This window comes from Crinia signifera, chromosome 3 (assembly GCF_055691185.1).
Source record: "Crinia signifera chromosome 3, ASM5569118v1, whole genome shotgun sequence".
Lineage (NCBI taxonomy): Eukaryota > Metazoa > Chordata > Amphibia > Anura > Myobatrachidae > Crinia > Crinia signifera.
In genome coordinates, this window is record NC_139219.1 from 277,050,941 (window position 1) to 277,069,055 (window position 18,115).

The following is an 18,115-nucleotide window of genomic DNA, read 5'->3' on the forward strand; positions in this document are numbered from 1 at the left end:
ATAGATTTAGATGGCAGTTATTTATTTTTCTTTTAACATTTAAAATATGTATCTTATTGGCTCACCACAATACATAAAGTAAGGTACTTGTGTATTTTGGCGGCGCCCATCGCATCGCATACCATAACACATACGATGGTATGCGATGCGACGCGATATCGTACGATAGTGCACGATGGCATACAATTTTGAAATTGTATGCCATTGTACATGGCATACGATGCCATACGATGCGATGCGATGCGATTAAACATTGTATAAGCACCCTAATGGGTGCTTATACAATGTTAAGCACCCAAATGGGTGCTTACAATGTTAAATGCACCCCCACGCCACCCCCCACTATAAACGTGAACCCGAAGCGTGGCGAGCGCAGCGAGCCCGCGAGGGGCGGCGGTACGCGTCCTACGACCTTTTCATACCCCCACTATCCACGTCGGCGTGGAGTTGAGAATAGAATAGTGTGGCGAGCGCAGCGAGCCACCGAGCCCGAAGCGTGGCGAGCGCAGCGAGCCCCGCGAGGGGACGCGGATACCTTCACAGGTAAACGCGTCCCCTCGCGGGCTTCACAGGTGTCCGCGTCGCCACGGACACCTGTGAAGCCCGCGAGGGGACGCGTATAACTGTGAAGGTATCCGCGTCCCCTCGCGGGGCTCGCTGCGCTCACCACGCTTCGGGCTCGGTGGCTCGCTGCGCTCGCCACACTATTCTATTCTCAACTCCACGCCGACGTGGATAGTGGGGGTATGAAAAGGTCGTAGGACGCGTACCGCCGCCCCTCGCGGGCTCGCTGCGCTCGCCACGCTTCGGGTTCACGTTTATAGTGGGGGGTGGCGTGGGGGTGCATTTAACATTGTAAGCACCCATTTGGGTGCTCAAAAGCACCCTTTAGGGTGCTTATACGATTTTTGGTCGTATAGGGGGTCAAAATCGCATCGCATCGCATGCCATCGGGTGCATGGCATGCGATGCGATGCGATCTGTTCGTCGTACGACGGACATCGGGGGCGCCGCCAAAATACACAAGTACCTAAAGTAATGTTTATATTTTATACTGCTGTACAGAACAAATGCATGTGGTATGTATCAAACATCCTACAGTATCTTAGAATAATGTGGGGAATTTTTATATGAAGACTTTATGAAGCACATGTGAGGCACACTCAGGGCCTGATTAAAGGTTCCAGGTGCCCTAGGCTAATTCACATGTAGCTCCCCTTGCAATGCTGCCTATAAGTTGCTGACTCCAGAGAAAACAGAATTTCCTGTAATAAACTTTAGAATACCCAATAGCATATCTCAGTTTTCCAAGGGCTGTTCCACCCACGGGCCACAGTATCCCTCATTGGGGGGAGTTGGGGGAGTACAACCTACAATACTATAGGTATACGGCGGATGAAAAGATGCACGTCATCTATTCACAGTTTAGGAGGAGCCGATGCAAGGCACCAGAGCGCCCCAGGCGGGAAGAAGGGTGGGCGCCCGGAGTCCTATCGCTCACCCGCTCCACGGGAGGGGGGTGCCCGAAGCGGCAGCGGGAGATGCGTCTTGCTCCACGGGGGGAGGGGGAGCCAACGGGAGAATGATGCATCGCTCCACGGGGGGGGGGGGGGGGGAGAGAGGGACTGGAGCAGCGTCTCGCTCCACGGCTGAGGGGGAGCGAGCGGGCGGGAGATGCGTCGTTCCACAGGGGGAAGAAAGAGAGAGAGGGACTGGCGCAGTGTCTCGCTCAGAGGGGGTGTTGTTTGAGATGCGGCGAAGTGCCGCAGCGTTGGCTCCACGGGGGGGGGGGGGAGAGAGAGAGGGAGCCGCTCACCTGATCCGGGAGAGGGGGATGGGGCTGCTCCAAGTGGCCGCCCTCCAGTGGCCAGCACCCTAGGCAAATGCCTAATGCTGCCTAGTGGTGGTGCCGGCCTTGGGAGGAGTCTGGGGGCAGCCCAGCATCTCAGCAGGGATAGGGTAATTTTGTTACCAGCAAGTTGTTAGACAGTCATTAGGTTGACACCATTAGGTCGACATGCATGCACTTGACATGCAGGAAGGTCGACATGAGTCTAGGTCGACATGGGTTAGATGACATGGGGTTTTTCACTTTTTTTTGAGCCGACATGTGCTGACAGACGGTACTTCATACCCTACCATCCACTAAGGCGTGGTGGGAGAATAAAATAGTGTGCCGAGCGCAGCGAGGCATCGAGACCGAAGCATGGCGAGTGCAGCGAGCCGCGACTGTGATGACTGTGATGACATTCAGGTAAAAAAAACCTGTGAAAAACCCCATGTCGACCTTTTGACGGTCAACCTAACCCATTTCGACCTAATGACCCTGTTGACCTTATGACCCTATCGACCTAACCCATGTTGACCTAGACTCATGAGGAACTTCCTGCATGTCATCCTAGACAGATGTCAACCTAAATGCATGTCAACCTAAATGCATGTCGACCTAATGACTGTCTAACAACTTGCTGAAGACCAACTGATGCACACCCTCTCAGCACATAGCCATGAGTTCAGTGATTCCCCCCCTTTTTTGGATGATGGAGAGATCCCAATTTACAATTAAGGAAAGTTGGGAGGTATGCTATGGCTTCTACTGAACTTTAGTTGTTCGGGGATCACTATTAAAGGTGCTAGAAATAGTCACAACACTAAGGTGTTCCTGTTATCTGTGGTACCATGAATGAGTATGAACATTACAGGAAATAGATTTATACATTTTAGCGAGTACGTGAGATAGAACGGTTGCCAGTTCTCTATAAATAGCTGCTAATAAGAGGATCTACAGAAATGCAGAATAGTTGCTGGAGAGTACGACAGAAAGCATAGAGCTGAAGGGGTAAGAAATAGGGCATTATATTATGATATGATTGTCGTAGTAATAGTATATTGTATATATATATATATATTTGCCATTGGTCCACATTTATAGTTAACACACATTTTCAATCTAACATTCTCCGATATTCCCCTTTCTCCTATGAGAAGCCTATTTTAAGAACAACTCACCCCTGTTGCTTTTTGCTTGGTGTAGCAGTAGCGTTCTCTCGTTCCTCTTTCATATCGATATGTCGGGGGGAAAGTGATCTCCTCTTCAGCTGTAGCAATGGATCCAGACAGAGAAAGTTCTATATATGAATATTCTGAATATTCTTGTCAAATAATCCAGCTAAAATGACTAAATGTTGGCTACAGAGGTAGAGGGAAAGGGTACCGAGGAGCTGGGGCAGGACTGCAATGCCCTTCCTATAGTACAATCAGGGCTGGCTTTACCACTAGGCAGCTGCCTATGGGCTCCAGAATCTGAGCAAGGCATCCTTGTTGAACTTAATACAAACAGCAAGGGTGACATTCTATGCTTTGCGCTAAATGCGCGTTTTCTTCGCGCACCACATCGCCGCAAATCGCCTTTTTTCAATTCGCACTTTTCAGTCAAAATGCGCATATTTAATGTGATGCGCATTGGAGGCTGAAAAGTGCGAAGAGGGGCGATTTTCGGCGAAGTGGTGCGCTGTCTTTAGTCCTGAAAATGTGCGATTTTCATGTCTGAAAATCGCACGTTTGCAGGACAGCGCAAAGTAACCAAAAAAAAAAAATGAGCGCGGGGTCCCCCGCCCGAGCATAACCAGCCCCGGGCTCACTGAGCCGGTGCTGGTGACATAAAATCAGGGTAACCGACAAAAAGGGGTCCCCTTGATTTCATGAAACCAGTACCAGGCTCAAGGTCCGGCGCTGGTTCCCAAAATACGGGGGACAAAATGACTAGGGGTCTCCCGTATTTTAAGAACCAGCACCGGACACAACCAGCCAGCAGGGTAATGCCACAGCCGGGGGAAACTTATTATATAAGCTCCCGCGGCCAAAGCATTAACCCCCTGGCTGGTCAGCATGGGCAGGGGTCCTGGGGAAGTGGGGACCCCCCCCAAATGAAGGGGTCCCCCCCTCCAGGACTTACCAGCCCATGCTGATAGTCCGGGGCTGTCCCCGATGCCCCTGGGCGGTGGGCATCGGGCTGATGGCTTGTGTAAAAAAAAGAATTAAAACTATTGTTTTATACTGGCGAACTATGAGTCCCAGCAAGCCTACCCCGCATGCTGGGACTTGGAGAACCACAAGTCCCAGCATGCGGGGCATTAAAGGGCCCGCTGGCACTTGTAGTTCAGCAGTACAAAAAATAGTTAACAAAAACACACTGACACTCTGTAAAATAAAAGTTTAATACACACAAAACACACACACACTGATACTTACCTACCTTGAGCCCGTAGGTCGGTCCCTGGGTCCTGGGTCCGTCCTCCGGGGCTCCAGGGCAGAAGAGTCCGGTTCCGGGGCCTTGGTCCTGGTTCCGGGGCTGGTCCTGGGGTTCCGGGGCTCCTGGGCTGCAGAATCCGGGGTCCGGGATCCGAGGTAGTCCCCAGGGGTACCTAAGGAAGCAAATCCAACTCACCTGGTCCCCGGCGACGACCTCGGAATCCTCTCCGGTGACAGCGCTGCTCCCATCTGGTACCCGGCTCGCAGGACTTTGACAGGCGCAGAGATGTTTCCTCCTCGGCGTCTCTGCACAGAATGATTTCTTGGCCAATCAGGAGCCGAGAAAGTCGGCTCCTGATTGGCCAGAAATCATTCTAACTAGAGACGCCGAGGAGGAAACATCTCTGCTCTAGATGCGCAGAGATGTTACTTCCTCGGCGTCTGTATTCAGAATGATTTCTGGCCAATCAGGAGCCGACTTTCTCGGCTCCTGATTGGCCAAGAAATCATTCTGTGCAGAGACGCCGAGGAGGAAACATCTCTGCGCCTGTCAAAGTCCTGCGAGCCGGGTACCAGATGGGAGCAGCGCTGTCACCGGAGAGGATTCCGAGGTCGTCGCCGGGGACCAGGTGAGTTGGATTTGCTTCCTTAGGTACCCCTGGGGACTACCTCGGATCCCGGACCCCGGATTCTGCAGCCCAGGAGCCCCGGAACCCCAGGACCAGCCCCGGAACCAGGACCAAGGCCCCGGAACTGGACTCTTCTGCCCTGGAGCCCCGGAGGACGGACCCAGGACCCAGGGACCGACCTACGGGCTCAAGGTAGGTAAGTATCAGTGTGTGTGTGTTTTGTGTGTATTAAACTTTTATTTTACAGTGTGTCAGTGTGTTTTTGTTAACTATTTTTTGTACTGCTGAACTACAAGTGCCAGCGGGCCCTTTAATGCCCCGCATGCTGGGACTTGTGGTTCTCCAAGTCCCAGCATGCGGGGTAGGCTTGCTGGGACTCATAGTTCGCCAGTATAAAACAATAGTTTTAATTCTTTTTTTTACACAAGCCATCAGCCCGATGCCCACCGCCCAGGGGCATCGGGGACAGCCCCGGACTATCAGCATGGGCTGGTAAGTCCTGGAGGGGGGGGACCCCTTCATTTGGGGGGGGTCCCCACTTCCCCAGGACCCCTGCCCATGCTGACCAGCCAGGGGGTTAATGCTTTGGCCGCGGGAGCTTATATAATAAGTTTCCCCCGGCTGTGGCATTACCCTGCTGGCTGGTTGTGTCCGGTGCTGGTTCTTAAAATACGGGGGACCCCTAGTCATTTTGTCCCCCGTATTTTGGGAACCAGCGCCGGACCTTGAGCCTGGTGCTGGTTTCATGAAATCAAGGGGACCCCTATTTGTCGGGGACCCTGATTTTATGTCACCAGCACCGGCTCAGTGAGCCCGGGGCTGGTTATGCTCGGGCGGGGGACCCCGCGCTCGTTTTTTTTTTTTTTTTTAACCCTTTGTTTTATTTTTTACAGCAGAACCCTGCACAGAACATTGCGATCTGTGCAGGGTTCTGGCTAATTCGCCAAACAGACCCTGGTCTGAAATAAGTGCGATAATTAGGCACTTAAAAAATGCGATTTGCAAATGCGCATTGCATTAAATAAGCGACTTCTATACTTTTGTATTGGAAAACATCTGGATGCGATAAAATGCGAATTAATCTCGCACTTTTACTCAGCATACCTTAACGCACATAATATGCGATTTCAGTCCCTTAACGCATCACATTAAATTGGCGATTTTAAGGAAATATGCGATATCGCCATTTTCTGCTCTAATTAACGCAAAAAAAGCCAAATCGCATCCCATAGAATGTCACCCCAAGTGTTCAAGACACCACCTTCACACATTCACCTGAGGTTCTCTCTAGTCAGTATTAGTGTCTGGGTGATGGTGGCAGCACTAAGCTGATATTTTGCCTAGGGTGGTGAAAAACTTTGCACCTGCCCTGAGTACAATTAGGTGTAAATTCTATTTACTACATTTTTGTACATTTTTGTAAATTGTATTTATTATTGTTATTCTTAATATATCAGATGGCACTGGACATAATATTACAGCCCTATATGTTCTACTTTTCAGGCTAGAGATCCAGAGAAATAAACAGCGATATATGACTAGGCATAATACATATAGAGTTCAGATACCTCATAGACAAACACAGTGTGTGTGGGAAGGGGGGGGGGGGGGGCACCTCCTCTTGGTAAGTATCTCAAATTATGACAATAGCAATGGAATATAATGCAATTACTAGAGCTGCCACCACATCATGCAGTTTAAGGGGCTGGACAGAGCTGCTGCACATGCACAGTGGTAGCAGGTTCTCTTACCCAGTTAGCTATGTGCGAGGATTTGAGTCCTTATTCAGTGAACTTAACCAGAGAGTAGCTACCAGGAAGAAGAGGCAGGAGCCTTACCATGAGGTGGGAAAATGTGAGCTTAGACAGTGTTTTTTGTTTGTGTATTTATTTCGGTTTGGCCTTTGCTTTCCATTCCATTTCACATTCGATCTGCACTTTAGCATTTGATATCGATTTCGATATTGAACTCGATGTCCATTCAAGGCACAGTGTACACATTTGATTGACTGGATCGAATTTAATATTTCCTAGCCTGCACAGTCTATTTTTCTTTTCGATATAGAGAAAACGGGAGTGCACATCGAATGGAATGCAGATCGAAAGCATCTTAAAAACCATTCGATTTGATTTTGCTTCTATAAGCAAAATGGAATGGAAAACCTGTCAAAATCGAAATGTGTGTACACCCCTTTATTTATATTATTTATATGTTTTATACAGCCTATGCTATAAACCATCTACAGTGTTAACGTTATAAAAATACCAATGTTTACATTAATGTCCAGGATCATGACTAGGTTCTTCTACTGCTACCCCAGACTAATATTCCACAGAGTGGGAGATTGTGCACTGCATTTGGAAACCCACCTCTAAAAATACAGCGTTTGCCACTGCACCTGTAGTACATTGTTGGAGCCATGAAGGAAATATTTTTGGTACTTGTTTCCTAGCACGGCCACATATCTTATGGATCTTATGTTTTGCCACACTATTATATTCTCAACTCCACGCCGACGTGGATAGTAGTGGAATGAAAAGGTCGGAGGACGCGCACCGCCGCCCCTCGCGGGCTCGCTGCGCTCGCCACGCTTCGGGTTGGCGTCTATCGTGGGGTGGGGTGTACGCCGTGACATTTGGGGGGGTTGGGAATATTTTACATTGAATCCAATGTAAAATCGGGTCCCAGGGACCCGATTTACATTTAATTCAAAAAAAAAAATCGGGTCCAAAATCGGTCGGTCGCGACGATCGCATCGCATGCGACCAAATCGCATGCGATGCGATCGACCCGATTTTTCCGACACGACCACCCCGATGTAAATCGGTGTGGCCGTGCTAGGAAACAAGTACCATATTTTTTGCCTGCAAGATGCCAACAGCTCTAGGTAAAAGCTACAATGCAGGAGCAGTCAGGCTCCATTTATCAAACTGCCATTCCGGATCTTTTAGCGACCCGCGAGTGCCTGTCAGGCAGATGTTCCATCCAGGGAGTGCTTGTGACACTTGTAACCTGGGAGATGGGGTAGAAGAGATTAAAGCCTAATGGCATAGTTTGATGACTGGAGCCTGTCCTGTTCGACATTCCGGGGTTTGGTCCGGTTCCATTTTTTACACATCCCCAAGTCTGTTCAACGTTTTTTTTTTTAATAAAGCATTACATATATGAGAAATTACAACGGCGAGTACAAGGCAGTGATAAATTAGCTTATAATAAAAAGTGATTCAATGTTTTTCTTTTTTAAATTATGCTGCTTTCCCACTGCCTACCCGGGTAAAGACCCGTTTTTTTAAAACGTGTCTTTACCCGGGTAATAGCCACAAAGACCCTTTCCCACTGCAGCTTTTAAACAGTAAATTACAGTTTAAAAGCAGTTTTTGTCCCATTCACACTTACCCGTGTAAACCACAAAGCAACACGTTTAAACTCTCTAGTAAACCTTGCCTGTCATTAAAAACATCACATGCACCAATCATGTTCTTAACCTTTATTATTATTTCTAAATACCGTTTAAAACCCTTTCCCATTGCCAAAAAAATGGCTCTTACACGGTAAAAACACTGCTTTTTACCCGGGTAACAAATACCGGTATTTGTTACCCGTGTAAAGCAACCTGGAGCTTTCCCACTGCAGCTCTAGCCGTTTAAAAAGGCTAAAAAACGGCATTTTACCGTGTAAAGCCTGCAGTGGGAAAGGGGCATCAGAGTGAAAAGACAAGTGTGTCAGACCGCCATAAGAGCTTACCAACAAGGTAAATAAAAATCAGAGAGAGAGAAACAGAGAAATAGAGAAAATATTGGGAAGGTAAGCACACAAAAAATTAAGAGAAAGAGAGAGAGAGCAAGAAAGAAGGGGTGACCGCCAACCGGGGTAACACAAAAAAAGGGGTAAAAAAGAGTTGTTAGAAATGAAAGTTAGCCAGAAGGGGAATGTGTTAAGGTTGATGGCGCTTCAGAAGCCAAATGAAGGGGGAGTATATATAACCAAGCGGACCAGGTTTTATTAAGCATTTTTTTGAAAAGTTACATAAATTAGCAGTCATATACTCCTTTTCATAAACATACCAAATATGGGACAATCACTTGCAAGGGGGCTAGGGAGGGCTTTTTCCAGTCAACAGTAATTTGGCATGTCAATGCAGATACTATGTGACGGAGTAGTTTATTCTGGTGATGAGTAAGAGTGGGAAGAGTTAAGGGAAGCAGGAAGTATTTGGGATCAGAGGGAATAGTGACATCAAATAGGCACGAGAGTCGGTTGATGTCTGCTCAATTTTTTAAAGTTGCAATCATATTAAAGGCAAAACCAGGCTGGTTCTGCCTTTTAAATGATTGCAACATTAAAATATCAGGTCGACTTGCAGGTATCTTGGTCATGCATGTATCTCACAGGGTATTATATTTCCCTATTACTGTAAGTCTTTACGTGCTACATACATAAACATATATTTTTGATTGGGTATAACTGCAGGAATCTACCTTGGTGGGGTTGCTCTATATTTTTTCCATGGGGCCCAGAAATGTCAGTAATCAGCAGTGTGGTAATCAACAATGTAACTTACTGAAGTGGAGGAAGACTTGGCTCTCCTTACGCTCCATGTTTAATTGGTCATAGGTCAGCAGATCTTGGTATTGCTGAAGTTTAATCTTCTGAACAATGTTCTCTGCTTCCTGTCAAATTCACATATGTAAATACAATGTCAATTCCGCAAACCCAAAATACATTAACCTAAAGTAATTCTCCTTTGGTGTCTGTTAAGGTTATAGGGGGAGATTCTCTAAACAAGAAATGCGGTAAAAACCCCGTTATCGGGGTTTTTACCGCATTTTGGGATGCTGTAAGCATCCCCCGCCGGGTTAACGCGGCGGGGTCATCGCCAGAAAAATCTGGCGATGCCCCATAGAAGCCAATGGGCTTCTACCGCATCCCTCCGCCGCCCCGCGCCGACCCCCGCATCGCCCCCTCACCTGTGTCCGGGCAGCACAGCGCAGTGCTGCCCGGACCTGTGACCTCCTCCCTGCACTGATCCTCTTCCGGGTGCAGGGAGGAGGAGAGCCCGGCGCAGCAGCAGCAGCGCCGGGTGTGTGAGGGAGGGGGGAGCCGCCGGGACCTGCTGGGACCCGGCGACTCCCACCGCAAAGGACAGCTCTTAACGCAAGAGCTGTCCTTTGCCTTAATTATCGCATATGTTACAGCATATGCGATAATTAAGTATGCGATGGGCGGCGAAGGGGGGCGGAGATTCTTAGAGAATCTTCCCCTTAACCTGAAAAAAAGATGTTCTAAAGATATTCTAGAAATTACTGTACTGATCACTAGTTACTGTACAGCCAACATAATGTGAGCAAAGTGGCGACAATGTTGTAAAATGCAGGCAGTTTAATTGTATTCAAACCACGAACAAAACACAGAGATAGGTGTACTAACGCCACAGGGACCCGTGCAGGGAGACTGCAGTAGTCCAGGACTAAAGATATCTCCCATACATTGGGAGGGGGACCCTGCTGAATGGCACTAGTGAGGTCTGTACTGTGTGCAGGACATCGCCCACCCTGCATCCTTTATAGATATGCCCTTAGCACCAGGTCCCTGTATATAAAGGTGACCAAAATATAACTATTACCATAATAAACACTTACAGTATTAGGTAGCTGGACACGATAGTTGAGATCCCCAAGCCAAAAAAGATGGGTAAATCGATGTGAGAGATTGAAAGGGCTTAGCTTCTTGTCACCCAGGACCAGGAAACGCAGTATGTTAAAGTAATTCTGCTTCCTCCTAATGGAGAGCAAAGAACAATGGGAAAAAGTATAGTAGGAAGCACTGAACAGTAACAGATCAGCCACGGACTAGTAGAAAATAAGCCAAACATAGTGGTACATTTGCTAAAGCTTCGAGAAATGATGTGATGTTGCCCATAGCAACCAATCAGATTTCTATAATGCATCCTAGACAATGATACAATATGATTGGTTGCTATGGTCAATGTCACTCCTTTCATTTCAAAAGCATTAGTAAATTTATCCAATAGAGTTAAGAAGAACATGCTTTAAAGCTAAAGGTAAGGTGACCAACTCATCCCTTTAATCTGGGACACATATTAATTACACAGGTTCTGTGGCAGTTTCAAACCAGGTGAAATGGAGTCTTGAGGTGTGTTAGTTTAAAACCAGGTGAAAGCCAGCCACAGAACATGTGTAATTAATATGTGTCCCGGATTAAAGGGATGAGTTGGTCACCCTAGCTAAAGGCCCCCATACACTATGCGATTTGGGCCCAATTTCACTCAATTCCGACAGAATGGGCCAAAAAATCTGGTAAAATCAACCTTGCATGTGTTTAACATCGTTTTGAGTATCTATGCTATGTTTATCTATGTGTACATGCTGTGTGTGTGTATCTATGCTATTTGTGTATATCTATGCTATGTGTTTATCTATGTGTACATGCTACATGTATCTATGCTATATGTTTCTGTATGTATGTTATGCGTGTGTGTGCATGCAGTGTGTATGTATGTATGCATACCTCCCAACTTTTCAAATCAGTGGGGTTGGGACTCCTGCACATGACCTGCTGTGTAGGAAAAAGGTGTATGGACTCACAAAAGGGGTGTGGCTTCTCCATTATTCGTCACTGTGGAGGGCATGGCCAGCACTCTATGAGCTGCTGACCATGCCCTCTGTCTCCGTAAATATACGCTGTGTGTCTCCCCCCCCCCCACCGCAGGACACTTGACATACGTACAGAAACCCCCTCATGGAAATCCTGCATTTGCCACTGGGTGTGGTTAGTGCAAAGGAGAGGTTCGTAGTAAAATAAGTTATGCAGGTTATGTAAATGGTTCAGGAATTTGATACATTTACCTGAAGGTTTGGTATAAAGAAGAAAGTCTTGTGCATATGAGAGCGTTTCACACTGTAAAGGCCCATACACACTGGGCGACTTTGAGCTGAAAGTCGCCCAAAACAGCATGTTTGAGCGGCTTTCAGCTCAAAGCCACCCAGTGTGTATGCCCAGGCGATCAGCGGTGAGCGCTGCTGCGCGCTCCCGCATCATTGCTGGAAAGCCGCTCATCTGCTGGTATTACCAAATCCGATCCGATTCCGATCTGTACCCAGTTGAAGGGGTAATTTTTAAATCCTGACTGCAGCAGGTAGGATCTGCAAAACGACCAAACGACCAGCGGGGACGTGCATTGGATCGGAATCGGATATAAAACATGCCAAAACATGCCCAATTTACATACAATCGGTTGAGATTGTATCGAAATTGGGGGAATTGAGGCCAAATCGTTCTGGTGTGTACCCAGCATTAGTTTGAGGTGGCGAGATGATATTCAAAACAAAGTGGCCGAAAGACTTTAAGAAACACAGACCAACACAGGATAGGATAGGGAAATTTGAGTATTAACCGCATATAGATGATACTAAAATCCCAAAGAGCTGATTAGTTTGCTGAGTAATGCGGTATAGATTGAGAAAAGCAGAGGAGCAAGGACCAAGCCATGTGGTACTCCAACTGATACAGGAACCAGAGGAGATCAAGAGCAACAAACACTACTGAGCGATTTCGAAGTATGATAAGAACCAGGATGGTACTGAAGACCGAGGGGCTGATTGGCGTCCATGTCTGCATCTTTTGTTGGTTGCCCAGCTGCACATGCGGTCTTGCCTTCATAGGGGGTTATTCTGGTTGAACGAATGCTGGCTGCGAACAGACCAGTATAAGGTCCATAGACCCCACACCATTGGATTTGTACAGTATAAATGGGCTTTACATACAAATCTGAACACTACATGAATATCCTGTACTTTCTCTAGTAGTCCCAAATCTACAACATATATGTCAGAGACTATATTGTTGGTATATACCAATGTACCTGCTTCTTAATGCTATAGGATAATTGGATTATATAATACATGTAGTATTTACTGTATATAATTATTATGCGGCATTAGGTAGTAATAATTACAACATTTATACCAGAACAGGTGATAATACTGAGATCACAGGGGGGAAATGTTGTGTCCAATAGGTGTAACTGAAATATATTATTATTGTGTCAAGTCTTGGCCAAGTCTGTAATACAGTGTAACAGAATGTCATTATTGGAGGTATAATGTCATTTGTCTGTATACAGTGTTAAAGATTGTCTTTATTGATTGATTGTCTATTAATTGATACACACAGCATATTAATCCCTATCTGCTCCTACCTCCAATCACAGCTCCCTCTCTCCATATCCAACAAGTTTGCAACTGATTTTTTGGTACTTGTGCAGTTTCACGGCGGCAGGCTACGCTACGTTTTCAGTGTAGGCTAAGCTATGTTGTCAGCGAAGCCCAACAGCTGCCTAGCGTAGTCAGTGTAGTGACTCTGCGGCAGCCCTGCGTAGTCAGCGTATTGTCCCCGTCAGGCAGCTAGTCACCGTATTGTCCCCGGGAGCTGCAGCTCTGTCCCCGGCATCCCTGGCAAGCCTAGTGAGCGCCTCTCACCCAGCGGCGGTAACCGCCAGATCCCCTGCGCTGGTGGACGCCGGCGGAGAGGGGATCATGCGGGCGCAGGCTCCACCTGTCTGAGACGCAGTATTGTGCGTCTCAGTAATTCTTGAGGCAGGTTACGGCAACACTGCCTGTGTCCGCTTCAGGGAGACGGTCAGGGTTAGAGGATTCAGTAGCGAGTGCACAAAGTGTGGTGTGCAAGTGCGTCTCATGCACAATAAAGGACGCATTAGCCAGTGCTCCATGTTACATACTGACAAATGCCTCCTTTTCAAAAGCCCTACTATCCACGCCAGCCAGAATTGTGGTGAGCCCCGCAGTAGCGTCCTCCCGACCTGTTCATACCCCCACTATCCACGTCGCCGGGGCTCGCTGCGCTCGCCACGCTTCGGGCTCAGTGGCTTGCTGCGCTCACCACACTTTATAAAATTAACTCCACGCCGACGTGGATAGTGGGGGTATGAACAAGTGGGGGGGGACGCGCACCGTGTCCGCTAGCCACGCTTCGGGCTGGCGTGTATAGTAGGGAAGAGTAATCATATGATGTTTCATCGGTAACATCGGATTTTTGGTTCCAATGTTCGATGTTTAACCCTGCAATGTTGAGGATCCAATGTTTTGTCAACATCGCTACATTTCTCCCCCGATGTTTTTCTCAATTTTCCAATGTTTTTTTATTTTGTGGGTCACTGTGTGGTGCTGCCACTGCTTTCGGAAGCCAGCTCACTCCTTGTTTTATATCCATTGACAACTTAAAAACAGATACAAAACAGAAACACACCGGGCCAGATGCACCAAGCTTCAAAAGTGATAAAATGGAGAGTGATAAACCACCAGCCAATCAGCTCCTACCTGACATGTCACAGACTGTGTTTAAAAAATGTCAGGCAGGAGCGGATTGGTTGGTGGTTTATCACTCTCCACTTTATCACTTTTGAAGCTTAGTGCATATGGCCATGTGTGTGGTGATGATACAGACTTCAGTTGAGAGAGGAGAAGAGAAAAAAAAAGATTAACTAAAGAGGAAGTGATAACATTTAACATACTGTATAGCAGACTCCTATATTGAAACAAAATAAGGCCAGTTTTTCAACGTACAGTATGTTGTATGTAATAGTTTTGCTAGTTAATGCTTCATTTTTTTTCCCTCACTAATTTTTTTTTTATTTCCGTCAAAACATTAATCATATATCCAATGTGTGTGTAAACTGTAAGCCTCCAACAAGATAAACTTAATAGAAGGATTATTTATAATTTCATAAGCATATTAGTGTATTATATTCTTAAGTAGACAGTTGATTGAAATATATATAGAAACATCGGTTAACATTGGTTAACATCGGTTTTAGAGTACCAATGTTTAGGTCTAAATGATGTTTTCTAACCAATGTTGAAAAACATCATTCAACTGATGTTTTCTTTCGATGTCCCATCCCTACTAGTGGGGGTGTTTCAGGAACACATTCACACCTGTCATGTAAGGCAGGTTAAAATGGTCAATGTTTCCCACACAATGTAATAAGCGCTAATTGACTACACTAACTGTGTAACACTGACTGACTACGCTCACTACATAAGCTCCGACTGGCCGCGAATGGGCGGGAACATAACGCTGATACTGACAGGGACGCCTGACTGACTACTCTAACTACGTAAGCTCCAGCTAGCCGCCAACGGGTGGGAACACTACGCTGATAATAGCAGGGACGCTGACTACGCTGCCTACACTGGCCGTGGGAACACTACACTGATTCTGATAGGGACGCTACGCTAACTACGTAACTGCCGCCGTGAAACGACACAAGTACCGATCATTTTGCTTTCGCTTTCTGTTATCAGTAATGTGGTCCATCAAGTGGCCTCTAGTGGTCACTGACGGTACTTCACCTCAGAAAGGTGAGGAATACTTAGCCTTTTATATACAGTATACAGATGAATGTGTATAGATATAAAGGCAGTGACATTGTAGGGCTCATTCTGAAACATAAGCACAGCGGCTTTAATGCTGTTTTAGCTGTTGAAAGCTGTCTGTTTTACTACCTTTTGATAATGCGAGTAGCTGTTCAACTAATGCGGAGTATGGTGCGTACGCAAGCGCAACATCACCATTAGTATATGCACTTTGCTAGTCCCACTCTAGGTGCAGGAGATTCTCAGAAACTGGCTTCCATTCCCGATAGGCACGACTCAGAATTTCACAGCGCTTTAGATACACGCTCATCAGAATTATACAAGTGAGGGTGTTAAGTGTGATCACTTCTGCGCATGTGCTGCATGCAAAACCTTGCTGTCTATACTGTATCTGATAAGAGAGATCCATGCAGCTCAGAATTAGCCTCTGTGTGTATATACATCATGTATACATAGGCTCACAGATACTGTACTGTATAGAAGCACATACAAGGTACTGTATATTTGTTCATACAGTATATAGTTCTATATAAAGTCATACAACTAGCAGACACATACAGAAATATAAACATGCAAGCAAGTGACAGTACCTGAGTTTTTTCTCACTTCCGGAAGTAAGGTGACTGTTAATAAATCCAAATGAGGTCCCATTGAACATAAATGAGGCACCAACTGCTCCTTTGTTACCTATTTATAAGCATATTTCATACATTAAAGGCTGTTCATCTTAAATTGTGCAAATACAGTAATGTCAATGGCTTTCCTGTTGCACAATGTCCTATATGAGTGTATGTGATAAAGAGCTGACAGGACACATTGGGGTTTATTTACTAAGATGGGAGTTCTATTGAAGATGGGATGTTGCTATGGGCAACCAATCAGATACTTTATATTATCTTCTAGAAGGTGCTAAATAAATAAGAAAAAGATTTTGATTGATTGCCTATAGCAACGTCCCATCTGAAATAGAGCTTAGTAAATAAACGCCATTGCAGGCTTTCGCTCATTTGATTTAGCAAGTGAGCAAATGGAGTCAGGCATGGCTAAACTATGGCCCTCCAGCTGTTGTGAAACTACAAGTACCATCATGCCTTGCAGCAGTTTTGCTATTAGGGATTGCTAAAACTATAGCAAGGCATGCTGGGATGTGTAGTTTCACAACAGCTGGAGGGCCACAGTTTGGACATGCCTGATTTAGGTCATCCATGTCTTATTACATTGGAACAGATGAAAGTGTGGTAGTACAATTAAAAAAACTTGTATGAAAATGGTTCCCAAACTGGGTCCTTGAGCACCCTAACAGTCCAGATTTTAGGGATATCTTTGCTTGTGCATAGCTGGTTTATTAAAACTGAATAAGTTACTAATTAAGTCACCTGAGCCAAATGCTGGCCACACATCAGACCAACTTTCCTCCAACCATCCAACTAGTTGCTTGGATGAAATAAAAATATGGTACTTGATGGGAGAAGATGTAATATTTACTTCAGAAATTTGCTCCCAAAATCTGGAAAAGGACAAAACTGTCGCTCAGACATGGTACTGTAGTTGAACCTGTCTGATTTAAACAATTTGACTGAATGTTTTGTCCATTTTCCTGGGTTTGTGAGCACATTTCTGATCGTCCTTTCCTCCCATACAGTACCAGATTTTTATTCCATTCAAGCAACTATCCAAGGAAAGTTGGTGATGCTGATGTGTGGCCAAGCATAAGCATGGATATCTGTAAAACCTGGACTATTGTAGTGCCTTCAGGACCACATTTGATAAGCCACTGTAGTAGCAAGTTAAACGAGTCTGTCACAATAGTGTAAACAATTTGAGACATAAATAGTAATCCAAGAATGAATAGAATTAGTATCAGAAAGGCCATTATTACTGACTATGGGTCTGGTTCAGAGGAAGATGCAGTTAGCAAGCCACTGGGGAAAATGTACAAAGATAAAAGTTCTATATCAGATGGGAGGTAGAATTCCCATCTTAGTATACCCCCCACTGTGTAGTGGAAGTATTTTCAAGGATGCATCAACTGGCTTCAGAAAGTGGGTCTAACACTCCCCCATTTCCTGGAACACTGCCTGTCGCTGCCCCCCATAAGTCAGCAGCATGTCAATCACAGCAGCCCCAGAATTGCACATGTACAGTGCGACTTCTGCTCATGCGTAGAACCAGGGGTTAAAGTGGGCAGGAACGGGGCAGAACTGCATTCCGTCAGTTCCAATTTGGAGGCTAAACGGTTACGCCTCCGTCGGCCCACCTTGTCCAGAGGCCCCCCCAAGCTTGCGGACTACTACCTGACAATAAGACTAGTGGCCAGTGGAGGTGAGCTGGGGGATGTGAGCCGCCAGAAGAGAGACGGCTAGAGATCCTCGGTGGGAAGCATTTGTGTGCGGAGCACAGCAGGGAGGAGATCCAAACCCGGGAGTGTGAAGCTGGGAGCCACACCTGTGATATTACTCCCCTCCACTCACCAATACTGCTGCTCAGCCTGGCTGTTACCTCCTGATGGGTAAGTGCTTTGTAGGGAAGGGGAGGGGGGGGGGCATATGTGTATAAGGGCAATTCATAATGTGGGGCATGTGTAAGGGGCATTATGTGTGTCACTATGTATTAGGGCATTAAAATAAAGTGGGGCATTTGTAAGGAGAATTATGTATACTATATGTGCATTTAATAATGTGGGGTATGTGTTCTGTGTGTTATCATGGGTATGAGGGCATTTAATAATACAGGGGATATGTGTAAGAAGTGTTATGTGTGTCATCGTGTGTATAAGTGCATTTAATAATGTGGAACATTTTATAATGTGAATATGGGTCA

At 46.1% G+C, this 18,115-nt stretch overlaps 1 protein-coding gene across 3 annotated transcripts in view; it reads right to left on the reverse strand.

Annotated features, from left to right (window-relative positions):
- Positions 1 to 18,115, reverse strand: part of INPP5D (inositol polyphosphate-5-phosphatase D) — a 133,688-nt gene that overhangs the window by 40,222 nt on the left and 75,351 nt on the right. For all 3 annotated transcript variants that reach the window (XM_083178132.1, XM_083178133.1, XM_083178134.1), the window contains 4 exons: positions 15,886 to 15,982; positions 10,520 to 10,658; positions 9,442 to 9,550; positions 3,010 to 3,098 (listed from right to left, as the gene is read on the reverse strand). In XM_083178132.1, the coding sequence (XP_083034258.1) occupies positions 3,010 to 3,098; positions 9,442 to 9,550; positions 10,520 to 10,658; positions 15,886 to 15,982 (434 nt within the window). The remainder of the gene's footprint in view (positions 1 to 3,009; positions 3,099 to 9,441; positions 9,551 to 10,519; positions 10,659 to 15,885; positions 15,983 to 18,115) is intronic.